Source organism: Neolamprologus brichardi, chromosome 10 (genome assembly GCF_056152115.1).
Source record: "Neolamprologus brichardi isolate AB-2024 chromosome 10, ASM5615211v1, whole genome shotgun sequence".
Taxonomy (NCBI): Eukaryota; Metazoa; Chordata; class Actinopteri; order Cichliformes; family Cichlidae; genus Neolamprologus; species Neolamprologus brichardi.
Window position 1 is genome coordinate 2,138,317 of NC_142113.1, and position 25,219 is coordinate 2,163,535.

At 40.2% G+C, this 25,219-nt stretch overlaps 2 protein-coding genes across 3 annotated transcripts in view; both read right to left on the reverse strand.

Moving 5' to 3' along the window:
- The window catches only part of cxadr (CXADR Ig-like cell adhesion molecule), a 45,802-nt gene extending 29,976 nt beyond the window's left edge, over positions 1–15,826 (reverse strand). The window contains exon 1 of the mRNA XM_087847044.1: positions 15,618–15,826. Coding sequence (XP_087703170.1) covers positions 15,618–15,669 — 52 coding nt within the window. The 5' untranslated portion in view covers positions 15,670–15,826. The remainder of the gene's footprint in view (positions 1–15,617) is intronic.
- Positions 15,827–20,268: 4,442 nt separating this feature from the next.
- btg3 (BTG anti-proliferation factor 3) lies at positions 20,269–24,103 on the reverse strand. 2 transcript variants are annotated; one of them, XM_087847046.1, is made up of 5 exons: positions 24,014–24,103; positions 23,045–23,251; positions 22,812–22,949; positions 21,354–21,537; positions 20,269–20,838 (listed from the first exon to the last, which is right to left on the reverse strand). In XM_087847046.1, the coding sequence occupies exons 2-5, from the start codon at positions 23,215–23,217 to the stop codon at positions 20,635–20,637; spliced, it is 699 nt and encodes a 232-aa protein (XP_087703172.1). In that variant the 5' UTR covers positions 23,218–23,251; positions 24,014–24,103; the 3' UTR covers positions 20,269–20,634. The 2 variants fall into 2 exon arrangements, with proteins under 2 accessions (XP_087703172.1, XP_087703173.1); XM_087847047.1 differs by lacking the exon at positions 24,014–24,103 and adding an exon at positions 23,322–23,626.
- Between the last annotated feature and the right edge of the window lie 1,116 nt (positions 24,104–25,219).

Genomic DNA, 25,219 nt, shown 5'->3' on the forward strand with positions numbered 1-25,219 from the left:
ATGCTCCGACAATCCATCAAGCGCTGCAGCTCCGTAGCTTAGCAAAGTCGTACTAAAACATATTTTGACAGATTGCTGAGCGCTGTGTACCACATAAAATCGGTTCGAGGTCATCAAGCACAACCTGAATTCATACATAAGGCGCGCTGTCAGCTTTTGAGAAAATGAAAGGATTTTAGGCTGTGCAGCGCCTCTGGGCTGCATGGCGTTAGCGCGGTTAGCTCGTTAACACGTTGACGCCGTCCAGCCCCACGCACGGGGCGATGCGCAGTAACTCGTTAACGGAGATTTGCCGTGTCCATCTTGTCGCTGCCTGCAGGTGAAACGATGGGGGAGGAGGGGGAGTTGTGTTCAGGGAAGGAGAGGAGAGGCCGAGTAACGTTGCGCAGAGACAAAAGTGGACGAAAGAGAGGCAAACTTGTGGCTCCACAACTACAATTATAACGTAACATAGACTATATTGATATAAAAGATATTGTCACATCTTATATCTCGTATAAAAATATATCGATATTTTTAAAAAACTCAATATATCGCCCAGCCCTAGTCCAACAGCCTCAGAGCTGTAAGGAACCAACGTGGGCTGAACACCACAGGACTGCTGTCTAAAGGCTGTATTAGTTGACAAAATGTTGGGTGACATTGAAGGCAGACAGAGGATCTTTTTATGTGTTCACAGGTCATTAATCTACAGGTCTAGCTGCTGAGTTGTGTCACAGCTTTAGCTGTCATTTATAAATCTCGTCTCAAATGAAATAAATGTCGAGGTGATGCTCCCCTGCCACCGTGTGTGACTGGAGATTTGGTGACGGGTCTTTTCTTCCACTCATAGCCAGCCAGCTACGCACCTCTGCATGTGCCTATGAATTATACATGGGCTCCATTAAGACACTTAACAGCTGGTTTCTCAGGAACGTACCAGCAACAACTGCAGCCGGGCTGCCCCTTTGTGCCTGCTTATTAAAACAGCAGCACTTAATTAAGGTCGTGCAGTAATGTGAGTTCTGACCATCATAAACCAGCCAGTCACAGAGCCAATGTCAGTTCAGTCTCATCTCTACAGAGGGCAGCTGGGCAAGCTGTCGATTTCCTGGCACGGCGGTGAGATGCAACGCGGGAATTAAATGTCTGCTGTGGCTCGCTGACCTTGCTGTGGTTTGGACTTTTAGCCTTTTCTATTCCAACTGTAACAGATGTCCTGGTCATCATACCTGCACATCCAAGAGCCAGAAGTAATGACTTGAGAGGAAGAAGAGGCAGACAGTTTTAATGATTACTGGGAGAGAGAGGAGATGGCAGACAGCCAGTCGTTCTGGAGACCTGGTTATAAAACCATAGCAAGCAAATGAATGTCATTTAAATGCGATGGAGACCTGTTGAATTCATAAAACAATCACAACTTCCCTGCTGTAACAGAAACACACCAGTTGAAACCAGCCCTCTTTTCCTTTATATAACACAACAGCCCTCGAGATAAAGGAAAGGTCAATCACACCTACATGGGAACGACTGATCATTATCTGATCCTTATCCAAAGATGAACTTGATTAGTCTGATATAATATTAATTATCTCTTCAGCCCAAACATTACATCCATCCATCTTCTTCCGCTTATCCAGGGCTGGGTCGCGGGGGCAGCAGCCTAAGCAGAGAAGCCCAGACCTCCCTCTCCTCAGCTGCCTCCTCCAGCTTGTCCGGGGAACACCAAGCGTTCCCAGACCAGCCGAGAGATTTAATCTCTGCTGAGTCTGAAGGGGTGACGTTCATTTGATGCCATAAAACGTGTCCTGATATTTAAAGCTACATTTATTACTCGGCCTCTTTAGAGATTCTGACATTTTTCATCACAGTCTTTGGCTTCGGTTTAGCACCAGCTCGATAATGAGGCGACGAACGTCACAACAAATTGGATTTATTTCCTGGATCTAATTCTGTGCCTCTTTGTATCAATTCTCCTTTAACGCTCGTAACAAGATTGCGACTTTGTCATAAAATATCACCACACGACTGCTTCAATATTATTCACGTCAAATACGAGCCATCGCACTGTAAAAACTGCTTCGATCAGGATAACACGCACAAATCAATTTTTTCCACGGACTGGAGTTATTAGCATAAGTATATAATTTGACAAGATGATTAAATGCCAGACAAAGACACACTTGAAAAGCAGCACCACAGGGAGCGAATGAAGAAAGAGGCTCTCTCCAGACACCGCTTATTTGCCTTTTTCCCCGTACCTGCAGCTGGCAATGCGTGATGTTTTTCAATGAGACGAGGTGCTAAAAATGGCTCCTTCAACAGCTGCTTCACCCCCACCTCTCAGAAATCACCCCACCTTCTGCTTATGGAGCTTTTTTCCTGAGCCATAATATTTTTCAAGATTAGACACACAATTAACTCTAATGTTCTTAGAGGAGAACAGGGGGAGGGCAACGCTGCTGGAGGACAAAATATAATCATCGCCCCACAACTCAGCTCTGTGTAAGACAATGCCTGCACATTAGCTGATAATAATGTGACATACACAAAACAATGCGCAATGTTAATCTCGGAAACGATACATCTACTGTAAACCACAGCTGAGGAGGAAAATGTATCACCGCAGTGAATTTCCAAGTCTGCTTTACAAGATAAGGACTTTTTTAATATATAGTAGTACGCCACAATAGGCCTGCTTTTTTACCGCTGCACAACAGAATCTGTCAGAGGTTCAAGCACACGTAGAGTCGAGCTGACATCTACCTAGCAAGCAAGCTGCACACCACTACCTGCAGCACCCTGGGGGTCTGTCTGCCACACCGTGTACCCTCAATGAGACGTCTAGCTCAAAGTGTTATGCAAAAACAAAAAGGATATGAAGCTGTAATGTGGGGAGAAAAATGGGACTAGTGCTTTCGTCGTGGATGGTCTCTTTCTTTTGGAACAATAAAGCAAAAATGCATGAAATTCAATAGAAAATTAGAAACAACTTAAAAACCTTTAAGGGTGGAAAACTCTTTATTTAACAGCAGGTAACTCTTCATGCTTGATTTATTAGTTATTTGTATTTAAATGCTACGCTAGTTATTATTAGAGGTGGGAATCACCATACATCCCACGATACGATATTATTGCAATTTTTTAAAATATTTTGCGATATTCAGATTCTGTACATAAAGGTAAACTTTATCAATATTCATTTTCTCTAATATCAAAGTCTCACACTCAGTCTTTCTCTCATTTCAGTTTGATTGTTGACAAACTGAACGGTTTGTATTACAGTCTAGTCCAACTTAACTGAATCAACCATCTGGTACAATTATAGCTATTCTGAACTATGCAGTTTATGAAAACTATGCAGCCCCTTCAGCAACTGAAGAATTTGAAAGTCAATTAAAACAAAATATAATTTTGCATTAAATAAAATTTTTTAAACTTAATTAAAATAAAACATGTCTTAAATTAAAATAAGTAAACTGTCATGTTTATTGCTGCCATTAAAAAGTTAAACCCATTTGGACAGTGAAGGAATGTCAGGATTCTTGCTCAGAAAAAGGATCAACATGCTCTGAAGTCAGAGCACAAAAACCTTTTTGTAACAAAATATCGATTTCTGCTGTCCCTGTATCCATACATTATTAGCAAACAAAATATCACCATGCTACAAAGTATCAATTTTTTCCCCCACCCCTAGTTATTATATAAACAAATTGCATTTGTTTATATAATATTGCCCCCCCTTCCCTAGAAATGATTATACAGAAATCCTTCAAGTCTCCTTCACTGCTGCTGCGCTGTAGCGTCTTTGCTTCGGTGCAATTTATCTACAGAAAAACTGTGTTCTGGACATGTTCGTTTGAGATACGAGGCACATGAAAACCCTTATTATCGTCTCAGCGAACATCTTTTTCGTCACAGAGCCCATTATTCCTCATTAGGAGCAGCGGGCCTTGTTTGCACCACAAAGCTGGGCATTGAGCAGCAAAGTCATAAATGTGCTTTAAGGGTTATCCCCCTCACGGTGCGACGCGGCGATGATGACTGATGGACTCGGAGCGGAGAGTATCGGCACTACTGTGACCTTGTTTTAACTAACAGGTTACACGGACAGCAAGAGGCTGTGTGCTGACAACAGGTAGACACAAAGGGCAGACAATGATATTTCAAACGGTGCAACGAGCCAAAAGACTTTCTAAAGACTCCAGGGATCACGACAGGACGTGGGAATTTAACTACTCGGGAAATGCACTTAGGCCACATGAATAAAGATATAATTTTACTCCAAAGAAGCTTTAATGAACAGAAACATACACAGAGTGTAAAAGTGAAAGCACTGCCCTGCTGATTTAATTTTGACCCAATTTTCATTTATATTTTTCTTCTAAGAGATGCACTCGCACTAAAAGATTAAAGTTTTTCAGAATCAGCATACTTTATTAATGCCTAAGGACATTATGTGGGTTACAGTTGCTCCAGTACAGTAACAGACTAGACCAGGGGTCCCCAATCCCAGCCCACGAGAGCCGGTGTCCTTGCAGGTTTTAGACGTGTCCTTGATCGAACACAGCTGATTTAAATGGATAAATGACCTCAACATGTCTTGAAGTTCTCCAGAGGCCTGGTAATGAACTAATCATGTGATTCAGGTGTGTTGACCCAGGCTGAGATCTGAAACCTGCAGGACACCGGCCCTCACGGATCCCTGGACTAGACTATTCAATACAATATGTTACAGATTTAATAATAATTCATAATAAATATCAAAGATTGACAGAGGTGATTGTAAATAAATATCAAGAATGTCGACAGCAACATTACTGAGTAGAAACGAGCGTGTGCCAAAAGGCTGTAACTATTCCAGGGAGGGGGCCACGGGCAGGAATGACTTCCTGTGTCGTTCAGTGGTGCATTATGGGTAATCTCAGTCTCTCACTAAGCGTGCTCCTGTGATTGGCCAGCATGTCAGCATTGTCTTTATCTTGGACATTTTACTTTGCTGCATTGCTATAGTTAGTGCCAATGATTCATAGTTCCAGCTAACTTGCTGTAAAAATGAGAGCATCCCACATAAGGCAAAGAAACTGCACTAAAACATTTGCTAATGTTACAAGTCTGGGACAAACGTCAGCATCCACATGCTCATCTCGTCTCATGGAGCTAATCAGCGCTGACATTTGAAGTATTCAGGTTTAGCCAAGCTTGGATCATTCGATTACTCGCCCTCTCTCCTATCATCCTTAGCCTTCAAACCCCTAAACTTTATTTATAACATGTATACAACTCATTGCAGTTTATTCTAAGAGCTTACAGGGTACGCAACGTTACAATTTACTGAGCAAAAATATTAAACATTCACCCTCAGCTTTTCAAGTGAATTAGCTGAACAACATAGTGTAGCAGATCAATTATTGGACAATGAATAATGCAGCTGATGATGCCATGTCAACACTGACACGCCAAAGTGTTATAGACGCTGGACAGAGGCTACACAAGATGACGATGATCCGTCAGTGTAATACTGACTTTATGACCAAGGGTTCAAGATAAACCTTGCCAATATATCTTCCTACAAGAATGCGCTGGCAGCAGCCCCAGAATGCAGCTTCACTCTCAACCCTGTGAAAAAGCAATGAGCTCTGAATACAAAGTGCTCTCACACCCATTAACAGGACTCTCAAACAGGCACCACTATTAATCATTTTCATTTATCCTCTAGCTGGCAATAATTTGTTCATTTAATAATTCAGATACGAAATGGAAGCTAGAAGAGAGGTAATGTGGCGAGGTAAAGGTGGGCTCAGTATTTCACACTTCTACGTAGGTGAGCAGGAGCCTGCACGGGGCTGGCGTGCTAAAATATTAACGTGCGGGCTGTGAATATTCATGCGCGGCCATCCCCATCGTGAGATTGTGGAGGACGCGCCGGTGTCCCTGGAGTGTAATCCGATTCTACGTGCCCCTGCTTCATTTCCAAGGACAAGGGGCTTTGGGTGGGGAAGGCGCTCGGCTGGATAGAAAACGGTGACTGCAACACGTTTCAGCCAATGGGAGGCAGGGAGTGGCGTTAGACTGATGGGTCACGACGAGGTTGACCTCCAGTCATTGCTGTCTGTGTGAGCTGATAATGGGTCGGGTTGTGCTGCCATCGTCATAGCTTTACGTAAACGTGACAACAGATATTATCCTAATAACAGTGAACGTTTCAAGACATTTAGATGAATCTGAAATAGGAGTTTCGATCTGCTATAAAAGAGGATCCATATACAGAAGAGGGAGGCTGGATTTAGAGAGACACACACACACAAACACACACAATCAAACACACACACACTCCCTGTGTCTGTTTTCAAAAGGTAACCAAGCAACCAGGCTCTTGTCACGGCCTTTGGTTATCAGGTAACTCCCTTCTGTGCCCGCTCACATTTTTACAAGGTTGCTTTGTGCTTTATTTTGTTTTATGGCAGTGGCCTCACTCTTAACCCAAACAAGAGTAAAGTCACTTTTGTCTGGGTCAAGCAAGGAGTGGAGGGGGTTGAGAGAGTACCAGGGAAGCCTTCTAATACCTTTCCTGGGAGAATGACTACCCGGACCATGCGAGACATGCAGAGTGTAGACTGCATAATCAACAGGTTATGTAACCAAAGCAAATAAATGACACACATGTCAGAGAGCGCTAAGGACACTGTTTTCACCTACGACAAAAACGGTTTCCCTGATGAGCGAAGAAACGAGCTATTTTCTTCTCTGCAGCATTGACGCTAATGACTTATTTCCAACTGCAACCAGCCAATCAGTGAGCCAATCTCCCTGAGCGCCATCGTTTATTTTTATTTATTTTCTAAATACTGTTTTCCTTCATTTCCTTCCTTCAGTCATGAGAATTAACCCTTTAAGACCTACCGTAGAGCCAAGTCCGCCAGAGCTTATATTATATTTTTACATGCTGTGGAGCCATTTTTGGGAGCATTTCAAGTTGCTATACATCAATACAACCATTATAGCCCAGATTTTAATAATATGTCTGCATTAAGTGAATAGTAATTACATAAATTGCAAAAAAGTGCAATAAACTACAAAAAAATTGAAAATCGTTTTTGTTTTTTAACATATATTTCTATTCAGAGAAATTTAAGAGGCTTATCCCTCAAAACTGTAAATACAAAAAAGTTGCACAAAATAGTTTCCCACCACAGGAAATTTATTTTGAGTGTCTTCATAGTTTTATTTTTGAAATACACCAATTTTTATATACTTCAGGAAAAACGAAAATAAATATTATAATGCAAATTTGCAAAAAAGCAGCATATGCATCAAAATAAACTATTTCCAGCAGTGCAATATGAGTCCTAAGCATCCCAGAAACAACACAGAAAGTCATAAAGTCAAAGATAACTTTTAAAAACACCAGTATAGGCTCATGAGGCCCTGATGGTAAAAAACTACATTTCTGCGAACATGACGTCACTTCCGGTTTCAGGCAGGTCATGGTGGACATGCGATGGTTTGCGTCTATTCCAACGTAGGAAGTGTTATGAACAGCTGATCGGATCGGCAAAGCGTGTTTCTGGAATATTATGTTTTTGTTGCTGCAAGTGCTTTTTATGCAGTTTTTGCAAAGCTATATGTGGAAGGAAACTGTGACCGAGGACAAGCTGATGGCATAAGATGTAAGTACAACTCCTCCGGTTTCATATGCAAAAAAAATTATTGCGCTAGCTCACGTGGTTGCAGAGCTACCGGGATTTAAAAATAGTTACACAAAACGGAGCGTGCCCGCTCTGACCGGCTTTAAAGGGTTAGGAGAGTATTAAACTGTAGTTTATGCACCAAGACTGAGTATGTGCTAGCGCACCTGTCTAAAGTACAGTACACAGCATCAGCTCCTGTTCAATCCTGACTTCATGACGCAGATCATTTATTCTAAATAAATAATGAAGGTATTGCTGTTCTGCTGTATGTCCAAACGTGTCCAACTCACACGGCTTATGGATAGAGCACGCTGTTACCTGGTGCTGCAGGAACAGGATAAACACACACGACCCCGAGAAACAGCTGGCAGCCACAAACTAAACTCCAGGACACTGATAACATCATTCCTCCTCAGACTCATTCGTCTGATCTGTCACAGAGATGTAAATGGAAAACCTCACACACGAAAGGCTTATGGTGATTTTAGAGATGTGATTTGAGCTCCACTGGGTGCTAACGGCATGCAAACTGTGTCTTCAGTATGAAACCTCCGTGAAACCTCCGAGCCTCGCAACACTTAGCGTTTCAAATATAATTGTTATCTTATCCTGTGATTTACCCATGAGTATTTCTCATTTGTACTTTTTACAAACACTTTGCATTAAATCATTAAGAGCTCATGGCTGAAGCACAGTATGACATGTGCTTATATTATACATAGTAGCAAACCCATGCATACTTTAATATGTACAAATTCGTCTCAGAGGAGATGGGGAACATACAAACATTCATTCATTCCAATCATTACACCAACAGACAGAAACAGGCACAGACAACACTAAGAGCCCGATTAATGGTGATTTCTGCATAAATCCAAAATACAAACACACTTCAGAAAAACGTCTGGTGTGCCGTCTGCCAAACAAACCAATGCTGCTTACTTTGTAGTCCACACTGCAAAAAATATTTATGGAACTCATTCAATTTAAGCTTGTGCGTGTCAGGAATTAGAGACACACACACTGTTGTTGTTTTGTCACTTTTGGCAATATATCAACATAATAACTGGAATTTTAACTATTTCCAGTTAAACTGTTTTAATGTGGTTTATTCTGAAAACAAACCAGTGGGTGATACCAGACACATGGTAACATGTATCTCTGTCACTTTATGCAGAAACGTCTAAAGCACTTGCCAACACCAACTACAAAAGCCAACCTTGTACATCTTAATTAGAATCACTCCCCATGCTCGTCACCGACATCGCCTAGGTTTGGTGGACAAAGGTGCGATCAGAATGTAAAAAGTGCATCTTCAGTTCGGTGGTATGCTCTCAGCATTGCACACGAGCTCAGCATAATTCTGTGCTCTGTGATTGCCAAGAAATTTCTGGACAACCTGCACAGACGCTTCCCTCGCTGCCGATTGGCTTCAGTTTCGTTTTGAACTCGTTGTCAAGCACCAGTTTGAGGACTTTACAACCAACAAAAACACCTTAAATTAGGCTTCAGTTTTTCAGTTTTCTCGGAACCAAACATTAATCGATTGCTCTCATTTTGAAACAGAAAAACAAGTCCAAAACATTTGTGTTACAGCTGACTGACGGTGCTGACAGAAACATTGACAGCATGAAAAGAGTAGCCCGAGAGTAGATATCGACACCAACAACGGTAGGTGCGCAAAACTCTGGGCAACACCTGCAGACTACCAATGCAGCATGACGGAGGCCTTAAAAGCATGATTAACAGGCTTGCTGTCAGGCCACTTGTAATGGTAGTAACATCTAAAGTGAATCTAACATCGTCCTGTAACTAATAAACTGCCTCTCTAGTCGAAGCATCCTGCTTGTAAACAAAAAGCACAAGCCATCACCACAAATCAGAGTATTTGGTTATGCTAGCAGTAGAGCAGGGCGACATGGCCAAAAATATTTATCACGATATACATTTGAAAATTTGCGATGACGATATAATTGATGTGAGACAAAATACAACTCCACAACTTTACAAGCACAAAAAAACATCCATTTATTTTCACTTAAACAAGCAGCTGTTTTTTATGTGCATTAAAGCTAAATAAAAATTTAACAGTGCAAATGCAAATTCCTTGCTGAAAGTTGAACCAAAAGGCATTTCCAGTAGAAATGTGCTGACATATCCTGAGCATAACCATGTATAATATCCACTAAAGTTAAAAAGAGGTGCTTTGCAACATTAAACTGCTTTGTGCCAAATAAAAAGACCATAAGGTGCACCGGACTATAAGGCACATTAAGCAAAGCAGTCAGATAAATCAAACTTTATTGAACTCATTCTTCTTGCTTCCTCCACTTCTGTATCATTGATTCATTAATGCTGTATTCTATCACAGCGGCTCTGTTCCCATGTTGTTGCAGTATATTAATGACTAACCTCGTATTGTGGATGGATTATCTCAGTTGTTCTCCTGACTGAAGTTTGGTCCGTTTACAGCATCCTGCCATGCGATTGCATTTGTCTCTAACCATCAGGAACCCTCACGTTAACTTTTATCGAGAGGAAAAAAGTTAGCGTTCATCCTCCAGCTTCACTGTTTATGCTAACATAGCTGTGTCGCTAGCGGTCACGTAGAACATCATTATATAGCAGCTAGCCCAACTTCAGTAACCCTACAAACGTCACTGCTGTTTATTTTTCTGTCTTTATTTATGTTGGAAGTGACAGCAGAGCTGTACGTTTGAATTCTTTCAGAAATCTCTCAGTCAGAACATGCTATATCATGCTTAGGTAACTAGCAAAACTAGCGAGCTAACTTCCGCTAACTTCTAACTCCGTTAAATGTAATAAATTCTGTTTTCATGGATGCCTGGATGTTAAACTTCATAGTTACACCTGGTAAAGCAGCAACACTGATCATTTTATTAAAGATGAAAGAATTTAGACAGTTTTAACTCTCAGTGATGCTGCAGTGTTCGTTTGACTTTGGGACCTGAAGCAGATGGAGTTTAGGACCCAGATTACTCCCAGATTTACGAGCACCTTAGTCCGACAAATACGGCAATAACGGCCTGCTTGCATGTTGTACAAAAAATGTGCTTTGTTGTGTAACATTGTACCGGTATTATCGTGAACGGTATAATATGGCCCAGCCCTAGCTAGCAGTCCAGCAGGATTAGTGCATTCGCTGTCCGCTTGCAGTCCAGGTGATGGAGCGTTTCCCTGCAGAGAGCGCTGCTGTCAGATGGAGGCAGTGTAGAAAGTATGTGGTCTAAGTGGTCTGTGGTTACTCTTGCTTGTACTGTTGTCGGTCTGTCAGTCAGCCACAGAGAACAGTGAAGTTAAAACAAAAAGCTGAAAGTGAAAGCGAGTATTATCCACTGCAGCCACTGTCTGTGCTCTCCATGTTGTATTTTAATGATTTTTATTTTTCCCCCACGACTCCCAGCGAATACTCCCTTTTCGTATTCTGGCCCACTTCTCAACCAATCAGCATTTGGCAGATGCATACATCACACGCTTCCAGCGAATCCTTGGAGGACTCCGTGTGAGCACATCCCATCCAAACGGAAACATGCAAGCACACGGACAATTTGCAGGACCATAAAATTACACTTCAGTTAGCAAGCAGCTAAATTAAAGTTAAAACTGAAAGCACTAGAACAGCGAATCAAAGAAAAAGGAGGGTAACAGACGTAACAACAGCAGAACAGACAAACTGACATTATGACGCCATCACTTTTATTGCCATTGACTTTTTGTTTGTTTTTTTAAATTTTGCTTTAGAAGACAGAAAACATGAATTAATATGAACTCTTACATCCAACTATCACATGTACCAGATTCAGTTTCATTGGCACTGAGGTTAATTATGGAGTTCCACAGGGTTCAGTGCTAGGACCAATTCTGTTTACATTATACATGCTTCCCCTAGGCAGCATCATTAGAAGACATAGCATACATTTTCACTGCTATGCAGATGACACCCAGCTCTATCTGTCCATGAAGCCAGATAACACACACCAATTAGTTAAACTGCAGGAGTGTCTTAAAGACATAAAGACTTGGATGGCCACTAACTTTCTGCTTCTCAACTCAGATAAAACTGAGGTCATTGTACTCGGCGCTGAAAAGCTTAGAAATTTGGTATCTAACCAGATTCTTACTCTGGATGGCATTACCTTGGCCTCCAGTAACACTGTGAGGAACCTTGGAGTCATTTTTGACCAGGATATGTCCTTCAACGCACATATTAAACAAATATGTAAGACTGCGTTCTTCCATTTGCGCAACATCTCTAAAATTAGAAATATCCTGTCTCAGAGTGACGCTGAAAAACTAGTTCATGCATTTATTACTTCCAGGCTGGACTACTGCAATTCATTATTATCAGGATGTCCAAAAAACTCACTGAAAAGCCTTCAGTTAATCCAAAATGCTGCAGCAAGAGTACTGACAGGGACTAGAAAGAGAGAGCATATTTCTCCTGTTTTGGCTTCCCTTCATTGGCTTCCTGTTAAATCCAGAATTGAATTCAAAATCCTGCTCCTCACATACAAGGTCTTAAATAATCAGGCCCCATCTTATCTTAATGACCTTGTAGTACCATATCACCCTATTAGAGCACTTCGCTCTCGCTCTGCAGGCCTACTTGTTGTTCCTAGAGTATTTAAAAGTAGAATGGGAGGGAGAGCCTTCAGTCTTCAGGCCCCTCTTCTGTGGAACCAGCTTCCAGTTTGGATTCGGGAGACAGACACTATCTCTACTTTTAAGATTAGGCTTAAAACTTTCCTTTTTGCTAAAGCATATAGTTAGGGCTGGACCAGGTGACCCTGAATCCTCCCTTAGTTATGCTGCAATAGATGTAGGCTGCCGGGGGATTCCCATGATGCATTGAGTTTTTCCTTTCCAGTCACCTTTCTCACTCACTATGTATTAACAGACCTCTCTGTATTGAATCGTATCTGTTATTAATCTCTGTCTCTCTTCCACAGCATGTCTTTATCCTGTCTTCCTTCTCTCACCCCAACCGGTCGCAGCAGATGGCCGCCCCTCCCTGAGCCTGGTTCTGCCGGAGGTTTCTTCCTGTTAAAAGGGAGTTTTTCCTTCCCACTGTCGCCAAAGTGCTTGCTCATAGGGGGTCATATGATTGTTGGGCTTTTCTCTGTATCTATGAAGCGCCTTGAGGCGACATTTGTTGTGATTTGGCGCTATATAAATAAAATTGAATTGAATTGAATTGAATTGAATTGAATTGGCAGACCCTGAGATGTTGACCAAGAAACAATGACATCATGTTTGGGAGTATAAACGCTGACAACACTATAAACAAATATTACAGCACAGCTACTATCCCAGGTTATGACAGCATATATATTCAACCATTTAGGTAATAAGCACCAGCCTGGTTTTAAATGACAGGTTCTCGGCTATGTTAACACACAACATTAAAATGATTTAAATAGTATTACATTCAAATTTGACACCATACTTTTTACTGGAAATGTGTATTGCATCCAAATACTGACCGTTTCCTCATTATACAATATATATGTATAATCCTACAATCATCTGAGGCAAGTTCAAAGTGTCATTTTCATTTATTTGATCTGATTTCTTTTCCCCATAGATTTATCTAGAATTTATCTAGAAAAGATGTATTCTTTTTCATTCAAGAGCACTACCACAACCCTAATATTTATCTGATTTATTTATGATCATATTGTGTATATAGCTCACATATAAACCTTGAAAAATAGAAAAACATGTCCACATTTAATCCCATTATAAAATCTGAGACCAAAGTTTAGACTCTTATTCCCTGATGATAAATGGTACAATTTAAATGACTTAGACTTCCTATTACAAACACATTACTTTTGTCAACCCTTTATAGCTCACGAAGAGCCACATATAAATAGGCCAGAGAAAATGGAGCAGAAAGACCCCACTTGTTATTTTTGCCATTAAAGCGAGGTGAGCACATTTATGGTGGATTTCTAAGCCAATCAAACAATGTTTTGAGTCCGCCGGATACTGTTCTTGTCTGATGAAGTGGAACAGCGACCGCATAACGAGACTATGGTGCCATTAAGATGTTAATGAGCCAAACTGGTGTACACAACAATGTGAATGATGAGACAAAAGGCTAAACAGCACACTATGCAAACCTTAATATTACACTGTGACACTCACAGCTTTTATACGGAGAGAGAGACTAGGAAATCCTAAATAAAGGATTGCTTTATTACAATTTAATTCTCTCACTAACAAGCCAACTGGATTGCAATGCCTTGACCAAGACTCTGTGGCTTCCCATCAAAAGATCAGAAATGTTTTCACTAAGTACCACAGCATATTGAACTCAAGTTTCACATTATTGTTTAGAGTAGGTGGAGCCACTTGTTAGTTTCAGTGTAAATTCCAGCACACTAAACAGCTACACCCACACCATGAGCCTAAATAACAGGGAAACTCGTTCTAATGCAGATATGAGATGAATTCTCATGAATTCTCATTGGTTTCGTTTTGATGGTAACAACTAGTAACCCAAATAACATCACAAAATGTTTTAGAAATGAAATCATGCACAGCCAGATACATTATGTCAAATGCACAAAGCCTTAAGAGGAAACAGCCCAAGCTGGTTAAAATGTAACAAGGTGAAGGAAAACTGGAGTCCACTGTTAAACCATTGACAGTTTAAAACAGCCGGTCTACTCAGAGGTTTCACACACACTGTCAACAGAACATAAACCCTCTCAGGTGAGGGTCACTAGGACTAAACTGCCAACAAACCAGAGTCCTGGCAGTGAGGCGCTAAAACGATAAATAAATGATACCGACGTGAAGGAAGCCGTCACAGCAGCAAACATGCGCTCAAGTTGGCGTGATACCGGATTTGGGGCTGGGGGAGGGCAGATGGCAGACCGGGGGGGGCAGCACTTTGAAGTCCTGCAGCCACAGGTTTAAAAGCGGATCAAGCTATTGTGTAGCCATGCGACGATAAACCAAAAGAAATGGACACACGGAGGGAAATACACCGATTTTTGGCCCCGGGGAAATGTCCTTTTTTTCATATAAAATAACCCCCCCGCTCGTTAACGTCAGCATTTAAAATCCCAGTTCAGCACATTTTTAAAAAAGCATTCAGCTCAGGTACAAAACAACCACTGGGTAAGGCTGATTAAAAGAGTGAACTAAACCAGCGGTCTCCAACCTTTTTTGCGCCACAGACCGGTTTATGACCGACAATATTTTCATGGACCGGCCTTTAAGGTGTCGCGGATAAATACAACAAAATAAAACTAGTACCGGTACCGAAAAAAAGAAAATTTATTCATAACACACGTGAAAAGACCCAGGAAAACCGAGTAAACGATAAAAACGATAACAAAATAACGCTGAAAACCGATAAAAACCCTGAAAACTATACATTTCACACCTGAGCCTCAACTCTCGCGGCCCGGAACCAAACGACTCACGGACCGGTACCGGTCCGAGGCCCGGGGGTTGGGGACCGCTGAACGAAACCACTGTCCCTTACTGGTCACTGAGATGAGATATGACCACAAATGACTGAAATGCTGTTCGTCGACCGACCCGTGTGTCAACGCAGAAATCATGTTTTTCACAGTTTGACTACAACTTAACTGTTTCCCTTTAAATCTGCTTTCGCGGTTCGTTTGTTCTGCTTGTAACACAACTAAACTGACCTTGGGTCACAGGTAGCGCTGTTGGGAAATGCTTTGTGTTTAACCGCTAAAGTTACAGCTTCGTTATCAAGTCGAACTACTGAAAAACACGACTTTTAAAAAAATTATGCGCCTTTTAACTCGTCGAAAAACACGAGTTTCGGTGTCCACGTCAACGGCTAGCGTCGTTGCACACGTCTGACCGCTCCGAGCCCGTTTCACAGAAATATTCATTAGAGTCAAAGTAGCTCAGCTTCAGCTCAGTCGACAAACTTACCTGCGAAGAGGCTCAACAGTGAGACACACAACCGCGCCGCCGAAAGCTCCATTCCTGCTCAACTATTCCGCCGCTCGTTCAGTGAAACTTGGTGAAGAACTTGTGCTGAATTTGAAGTGAGACTCGGCAGCTCAGCCCCGACACAGCATCCAAACTCCACACCGCCTCCTCCTTGTCCTCCACTCTGTGCAGGTGCACAGCGAAGCGCGCCGCACTGCGTCACGTGACCGCCGCTTGGCCTATCCATCCCACGTCCAGCGACGCCCTCTGCCGGTGTCCATGCTGCGGTTCGCTCAACCTGCCCGCGTCTTCTTATCCGCTGGATCTTTGAAGAATGATTTACGGTACAACTCTGTGTGTGTCCCAGCCAGAGGCCCTCATGGACCTTTCCTTCAATGGTTCTCTAAAGATTCCGCTTCAGTCAGTCTTTTCTTTTCTTCACGGAAGTTTATTTGTGAAACCACAAGAGGATGTGCTGGAAGAGAACTGACATATAAAATATTGGATACAGAGTCCAACAATGACAATCGTACAACATTACTTAAAAAGCTAAGGAAGACTTAACTCTTTTTAGTTGAAAATAAAATAAAAATAAATTAAATAAATAAATCACAAGACTACTTAAGTAACAGTACAAGAAATTTAGCCTCAAGACAAACTCAAGTAAGGATGATGGCAGTGAATTCTTGATTGTATTGTTCAGCTGAAAATTATTTTAATTACTTATATTGAGCTGGGCAGTTTTATGTAGAATATAATCTGTAAAAATCTGCAAAATAAGGAAGCAACTAAAGCTGTTAATAAATGATCGGGAAATGTAGTAGAGCAGAAGTACGATGGCACATTTTGTACTGTGAAACATGCCGTCCAGCTGGAATGAGTGTGATTATATTTATATAGCATCAGGTCAACTGTTGCCTCAAGGTGCTTTATATTGTAACCAACAATCAGACGATCATGATGAGCAAGCACTTGGTGAAAGTGGGGAGGAAAACCTCCCTTTGAAGAGGGGCAGCTATCTGCTGGGACCAATTTGGGATGAAAGGGGAGAGAAGAAGGAGACAAAAGACACACTATGAGAGACAACCAGACAACCAATTGGAAAACTGAACAAAAAAATCTCAGTGACTCAAACTTGAGCAAAACGTGTGAGGAATACACAAACTGGGAAATATATTTGTGACCACAGTTAAAAAATAAGTTAAACACAGCAAACGTGTAGCAAATTGATTGAATAAGTAAAGAAAAAGCAAATATGTTAATAAGATCCAAACTAATCTGAAATCAAAAGAAATACCACACGTCATGAACCACTGTCATTTCTTTACATCATATTGCGAAGACACTGCCGCAGTTTTGAAACAAGTGCACAAATAAATAGAAAATACAGTATTTAAGCCAACAAGAGAGTTTCTAAAAAGCTTGAAAGTCAGTGTTTGATAACCTTTATTATTCAACGCAGACTTAACTCTCCCAGACAAGCTTTCCTGTAACTTCTTTAAGTAGTGTTCAGAAATAGTTCTGCAGGCTTTGATCTCTACCGGGTTTTACAGATTTCTGTAGAGACTCACTGCTGTACTTCTCTCCTGACCTTCAAACATATTAAACACAGTTTAAACTAAAATTTCACGTGTGGATTCCAGGTCTTGTGTGATTTTGCATATCTCACGTGGCTGGTAGTAATAGAGTTCCTAAAGATACAATTTTAAATTGTTTGTTAACCTTCCTCTGAAAAGGCACAACGACTGGACTGAAAATAAGTGAAAAAGTAGCCAATGTCCAAAGTAAACTTTGAAAGACCTCCAGGGAATCTGGAACAGTATTGCTTTAAAAAAAGACACAGCACTGTAACATTTCAATTAAAAATAATGTTGTGTATAACATGAAACAGTGGGGCAGTGGTTAGCACTGTCACCTCACAGGAAGCGGGTTTCTGCTTCCTGTTCTCCTTGTGCCTGCGCCGGTTGTGTCTGGATACTCCAGCTTCCTCACACAGTTCAAATCATGCACATTAGGTTAACTTGTAGTTTGGCCATGACTGTGAATGGTGATCTTTCTGTGTTAGCCCTGTGACAGACTGGGAACCTGATAGGACGGAGGTGCACAACAAAGTAATCAGTGTGTGTTAAGAGTTGTTGTTAGTTTAGTGACCTCCTCCCCACCACAGCTTCACATGTTTCCAGGTGGCAGAAATAAACAGCTGAAACACACGTAGGGTTTTTTGGTTTTTATATGTAGAATTATTGCTAAATTATTCAGGTCTTCTTTGTCAGAAGTTATTAGGTATTTATTCTTAAACACAGGATCGGTTTCTGTGGGCTTTACGTTGAGTTTTACTAAGTTTTCAGAAGACTCCTTCTTCTTCCCCTTAAGGTCTTCTCTGTAATAATGATAACTGGTGCAGGAGGAGGGCTAAAAGGAGCCCTGTTGTATTGTGGCGGCCCTGGAGTCCTACAGGTTGGGCTTCTGAGCTCCGATGTTCTACATATTCTTACAGAAAGCAGATTTTCTTTGTAAGCTCCTTTGACTACGATGACCTGGATGACTGAGAACCTTCACAGACATCCTTTGTTTTTCTGTTCCCTCTCCAATCCAATTTTATTCATAAAGCACTTTAAATACCAGCACAGGACCAAAGTGCTGTACAGAAAATAAGTTAAAAGCAATAGAATAACACAAAACAGCAAAAACAAATAAATAAAAGACAAAATACATAAAAATTAAAACAACCCTATATTAAAAAAAACCCAAAACAAGCTAGAACAGCATAGAATCAACTAAATAAAACCCTCTGCCTCAGTTCTGTCATTGTCACGTCATCCATGTGGTTTTGTCTCCTTGCTCTGTTCCTTTATCTTTTCTGCACTGAACTATCAGCATTAAAAGCTTCTTTTGAGTTTCACATCTGTCCTGACATTGACTCTTCTAAAATTAAATAAGTGCACAGCAGAATATGACAATTATTAATTATATATAGACATTGACTGTAGAGCTAATGGTAGGTTATCAGCCTGCAGTTTTAACTTTATCATTAGGAAACTATAAACATAACTAACATGCAATTACTTGTGGAAACATCTTTTTCTTTTCAGGCCAGAGGAACTATTCCTGTGTGCGTGACCGTCACCCTGGCAAAGGTGCGTTTACAAAAATATTTACCCTGATATGATTACTATTACATCACATCCTCTGAAAAATGTTTATCTAGTTTACACATTTGCCTATTAAGTAAAAGATCACAGGTTTGATCCCCTGCAGAGACAAATGTCTTGATTTTTTCGCAGGCAGAATGGCAGCCATGCAAGGAGAGGCCCACTGTGGAATCCCCTTGCAAATAAGCGAGCAGCTGTCAAACTGTCCTGTGCAATGTTTCAGTCTGCCGCTGGTGTAGGAGCCCCAACCAGCAGGTTAGCTGATGCTCAAAAGATTTCATCACATCCCCCACATCTGTGACCATTTTAATATGTATATCTCAGGTATGTTATTGAATGTGACTGAAGAGACTGTAATCTTTCTATTACAAAAAAAGGCCATAAGGATAATCCATAAAACTGGTTACAGAGATCATACAAATCCACTATTCTTAAAATCAAAAATTCTAAAATTCACAGATCTGGTTCATTTTCTCACTGCACAAATTATATATAAAGCAATAAATAACCTGCTTCCTGACAATATTCTAAAAATGTTTTCTAAAAGGGAACGGGGATACAATTTGAGGGGGGAATTAAATTTAAAACATCCTCGTATGTACAACATTAAAAAGTTTTTGCATCTCTGTGTGTGGAGTGAAGCTGTGCAACAGACTAAGTAAAGATATAAAGCAAAGTCCGAGCATGGCGCAGTTTAAAAAACGGTTTAAGGAGATGGTTTTTACAGGGTACAGGGAAGAGGTAGAGATTTGATAGGGTGTTCTTGTCTAATATTTTCATGTGTGTGCGGGTGCACCAGTATGTTGGTATGGGTATATATATATTTGTAGGTTGTGTATCCTTTGAGGTGTTACTGGGGTTATTGAAAATGTGTATATGTGCGTATGTGTAAATACGTATGTATGGATAGATAGAAACATATATGTATATATATAAATACACATGACATATAATGTAATTGCAAGGAGGTATTTCTGTAGTCTATTGATTACTAGATAGTGGAAAAGGGGTGGGATTAAATAAGCTTATGCTTCTTCCTGCTCCTTTTTAAACATGAAAGTTATTTGTAGTTGTTGTTGCTCGTTTTCCTTTTGTTTTGCTTTGTTCATTTGTCTCTTTTAATTCTATGTTGTTGTACTTTTTCAACATGTTCAAAATAAAGATTCAATCAAATCAAAATCAAATCAAGAGTCACGCAACATTTAGTTGACATCAGTTAGGAACTGAGCAGCAGCTCTTTGCCCGAAAAGCCAGAATTTCTGTCCTGATATTGGACCTCATACACACGACACCAGGGCGAGACACTGTGTGTGCGTGTTTGAGTATTTTCTAGTTGACACCAAAACATACAGGGGGAATAATAATAATAATAATTTTTTTTAAAAATCAATAGAGTTAAAAGAAAGTGTGATATTTGCACTGATTGGTAGCAAGTTGATCGGTGGTAACACAAAGACAAACAGAAGGTAACACAGTATAGGGGAGAAGATCAAAGAGTGTTGTGATGCTGGAAGTATTTAATAAAACTCCATAAATTTAAGCCTTTACTTCTGACACAATTCTTCACTACGAATAAATAAAACATTTTATCACAAAGGACAGTCAGTGGCAAACATGAACATTTCCCTTAGTAAAAATACAGTACTTCAAGACTATACGTGTAGTATTCCAATATCAATATCTAATTTAATACAAGTGATTTCTTCCAACTATAACAAATAGTCTAAAGTGCAAAACAGACTTTGTCAAAAAAACATTTCATTTATAAAAAGTTCATGTTTAAAAAGAAACAACAACAAATGGTCAGTCATATTAAAGTTGCCTTCAGGTTTAATGTCCAGTGTGAACAATAAGCACCATGATTCCTAACTGTAACAATGTGTCAGATTTTGGTGTGTTTCCCAATATCCAGGCCCTCCCCTGTACACAGGAGGGACCCACAGGTTGTTCCTCAAACTGTGTGGGGCTCTATTCCGAGGCCTGTAGCTGTAGTGGGGCTGTGGAGGGATATGACCTTTTCCTGGTACCATCTTTTTGGGATGCCACATAGGAGCAGATGGATTCATTTTCTTAAACAGATAAAAAGAGGAAAAATAAATAAATTACATATATATAAGCTGCTAATTATAGTGGACAAACCAAAAAAAACAGTCATAATACTGTAGCTAGATCAAGCTTGACCGAATCAAGTAGGTACTAGTGGACAAGGACTATTAGTTGACCAAGTTTTCATTGGTGAAATGGTTATTTATCATTATCACCTGGCTCCTTCACTCATTTGATGAAGTATAATTTTGATCATTAACCCAACAAGCATAGGTGCAAATTTGGCATGCAAACATACACCCATCATTCACCAATTTCATGCATGAAATATTCTTTAAAACAATTCGTCCAGGCCTCGGCTAACCATTGAGCCAAAGTGCTTACTGCAGTGTCTCCTGTTCAGAATCGTTAGCCTGTGTTATCAGGAGTCTTGCTTTCTGTGTGCACTCAAATATTCATTGACAGCAGCAAAATGTTTCCTCTCATAAAAGACAGAATATATTTGAATGTAGGCAGCCTTCATTTCCTGACAGAATACCTGGGATCTGCTGGAGATAGTGAGGGGAGAAGTGCGGGCACTCTCCTCATCAGAAGAGGAACCAGAGTGGTAGTCCGATGTCACCCTCTCCAGTGCACTGGTCACCTTCTTTGCAACATCTTTGCCATCCTCATCGTCACTTGAGAAAGTGGCAACCGAGAAGCAAGGATTTTGCTCACCATACCTAATAATTAGGAGAGACATCAATAATTATTACCTTTAATTAAACACTTAGTAGGAAATTTGTTTAACCCTTTAAAACCGGTCGGAGCGGGCACGCTCCGTTTTGCGTAACTTTGCAAAAACTGCATAAAAAGCACTTGCAGCAACAAAAACATAATATTCCAGAAACACGCTTTGCCGATCCGATCAGCTGTTTGTAACACTTCCTACATCCATCAGCACGAACTATCACATGTCCGCCATGACCTGCCCGAAACCGGAAGTGACGTCATTTTCGCGGAAATGTAGTTTTTTACCATCAGGGCCTCATGAGCCTATACTGGTGTTTTTAAAAGTTATGTTTGACTTTATGACTTTCTGTGTCGTTTCTGGGATGCTTAGGACTCATATTGCACTGCTGGAAATAGTTTATTTTGATGCACATGCTGCTTTTTTGCAAATTTGCATTATAATATTTATTTTCATTTTTCCTGCAGTGTATAAAAATTGGTGTATTTCAAAAATAAAACTATGAAGACACTCAAAATAAATTCCCTGTGGTGGGAAACTATTTTGTGCAACTTTTTTGTATTTACAGTTTTGAGGGATAAGCCTCTTAAATTTCTCTAACTAGAAATATATGTTAAAAAAACAAAAACGATTTTCAATTTTTTTTGTAGTTTATTGCACTTTTTTGCAATTTATGTAATCACTATACACTTAATGCAGACATATTATTAAAATCTAGGCTGTAATGGTTGTATTGATGTATAGCAACTTGAAATGCTCCCAAAAATGGCTCCACAGCATGTAAACATATAATATAAGCTTTGGCGGACTTGGTTCTATGGTAGGGCTTAAAGGGTTAAGAACAGTTTTCTTTAGAAGATTTTAGGGAAAGTATATTACAAAACAAGAATCGCTGTCTTTGTTCATAAGCATCTAATAAAGAAAAATGCAGGTAAAAGATTTTTTTTTTTTTTAATTAAACAAAGCCACCAGTTTATATCCAAGTTTCAACAAAATGTTTAACTGCTGTTTCATAAAGATAGTGTTTTCTTGTTGCCAGTAGTCTCATTTGAAATTACAGGAAAGCGTTGGGGTTAATGAAACTGTATTTACAGCCTCTTTCACCACTGCGCATGAAGCATGTGAGGAATATTAACATGAATGGGTTATCTCAAAAACCAGTTTGCCTTAATTATTGATACCGTGTTTAGATTAATGAGAAAGCAATCAACTGAAGCACATTTAAGTGTACAAGATTTACAAACGTTTACAAACTCTTAATCTCACCTGCAACAAACCTCCCCAGGGTCCACCCACAATGTGAGTTCACGAGGCAGTCCCAGGTCACTGTACTGGATACCACTCTCACGACAGGCCCGAAGGAGCTCCGGATCCTGCTTGTGAAACCTGTTCACTCGGATGCACCTTCAAAGCACACACACAACATAAACTGCCTTCAGCTTAAACGTGCCACCAGAACAATCCGAGTTTTACTCATTTGCGTCCCAGAGCAGCCCCACCTGTATGCTTGTCCCTTGCTGGGGTTTTCAGGATACCAGTGGCCCTTAAACTTCTCCTGCAGTGCCACAGCCAGCCTCTCAACAAACAGCTCGACCTTCTCCGCTTCCAGCTTCTCCCCCTTTTTCACAAGCCTCTTCAGAAAGAACACCACAGCTGCAATCTCTCTCCTCATATTTTACAAGTGTTTCATCACGTATGGACAGCTTCTGTAATGAAAGGCATGCGACAGATCATGTAAAACAAAAAACAAAATAGATATACAGGTGTAGATCCTACCTACAAAATGTTTTCTGATGCCCAAATTGTAAAAAAACAAGTTTCCTGACAAATTCCATTTTGCAGTCTATCACTGCACTATTTTATATTCTGTACATCCAAAACTCCCTCCTATCAACAATACGCCTGTGTTCACATGGCAACACCTGCTGTTGTAGGAAACATCTTTAGTTTAAAATGTGGACACAACACCGAATAATAATATTAATAATAATAATATTAACGCAGAGTTCTTTTGTTTATGACCTGCTGCCTTCGGTTAACGGTTCGAACCAGAGAAAGGCGGGCTGTGACGCAGAGGTTCCCTTTAGCCACGCACTTGCCTCGTTCCATAACACGAGCTGCTGTTCTAAAAGCGCTATTTAGGGAAACGGAACACGACAAGGCCCAAGTAGCGTTTAAGTTAACTTCAGCTAAGGTTTAAGTTATCGTTATGATAACTATATCCCCACTGGTAATTACAGCCTGTTAATAAAAACGTAAGGGTATTATTCCTTCAAGATGTTGTGGACCTGTTAGCATTAGCTAGGCTAACGTGCTCATGCTGCTAACAACAGCATTATAAATTTGGCGATGAAATCAACGAACTCAAAAAATATATTTGTATCCTACAAAAAATATATTTGTATCCTAAAAAACGCTGATATTAATATGTTCGAATATGGAATAAATATGTAAAACATTTCACTAACCTCTCCTTGTGGTCTGCACCAACATGCGGACTGAAACGGATGCTTAACAGGAGGAAGCGACAGAAGAACCCGTCAGTTTTTGTTATTAACTCCGCCCTTTACAACCCAATCCCCGCCCACGGGTAGTTTTTATTGGTTCCATCCAACTCAATATAGCGCGTTCATTGGTCGAGTGTATGCCCGTCTTACATAATGAGTCATTCTCGTGATTGTTATGACTCATGGTGAGGTATGTGTTTGTTGCTTATTATTACTGTGGTTACATCCTCTGATGTAATTTCATCTTAACACTGAAGAAAGAGAAAGTAGTTCTTCGTGTGGCTCAGAAGAAAAAGATTTTTATATATAGATTTATAGTTTAACTGCGGGTTGCCATGGGAAGCTATTAAAGTTAGTAAAAGCTGCAGTTTATGATACACCAACTATGTATGTGTGATAATGAGTGTGATAATGAGTAACAATAACAATTTGATAGTTTTTATTTTTTAAAGACTTTAAAAGTTTGAAGTTCTGGGGTTTGTTTGTTTTTAAATTTACTTTTTAACACAACGCTGAGTCAGTGATTGTCGCATTCATTTCCTGGAAATAACCCTTTTTAGCGGTATTGCTTGACGTAATACGCCCATTCGCCACTTGAGTGCGCTAAACCTCTACAGAACCCAGACTGGAACCAGCACTTTGTCTCACGTTGTCTATGCATTCATCAGCTTCAAATCCAAAGGTGCTTTTGGTGGCATGGCAGTTTCTAAAAATTAGATTCCCAGAGTGTTATAAAATAACACAAAATAAAATAAATGAAAATTTCACTTCAATATTCTCAAACTGTACATCGCATGCAGACGTGTGCACGCCCATGCTATTAACTGTCCTCCAGCATGTTGATATATATACAGGACAGCCACATTTGCCCTGACTGCTTCACGTAGGAGTATTTGTAATTTTTGCTCAGCTCACTAAAATTTGAAATAAGACAACTGAACTGGTTATGTAAAATAAAATAAAATAAAATGTTGCACAGTAAGAAGTTATTCTTGTGGGTTTTGTGATTTATGGAAACAAGGTTAAACTGTGCATTGTGTTTTAAAAATGGCATAAAGACTTTTGCTATTAGTATGACTTATTAACAACATCTGATCTGTATTTGTAATTTCATTTAGTTGCTTATCCTGGCAACAAATAAAAATAGCCTTGATATGATTGAAAAAG

Bases quoted from the DNA above. Each gene is read 5' to 3' on its own strand.
- btg3 (XM_087847046.1), bottom strand. From the start codon at position 23,217: ATGAGGAGAGAGATTGCAGCTGTGGTGTTCTTTCTGAAGAGGCTTGTG. The intron at 22,950-23,044 runs GTGGGGCTGCTC...TGTGCTTTGAAG, and splicing joins AGCAAGGGACAAGCATACAG to GTGCATCCGAGTGAACAGGT. The intron at 21,538-22,811 runs GTGAGATTAAGA...CCTAATTATTAG, and splicing joins CCTGGGGAGGTTTGTTGCAG to GTATGGTGAGCAAAATCCTT.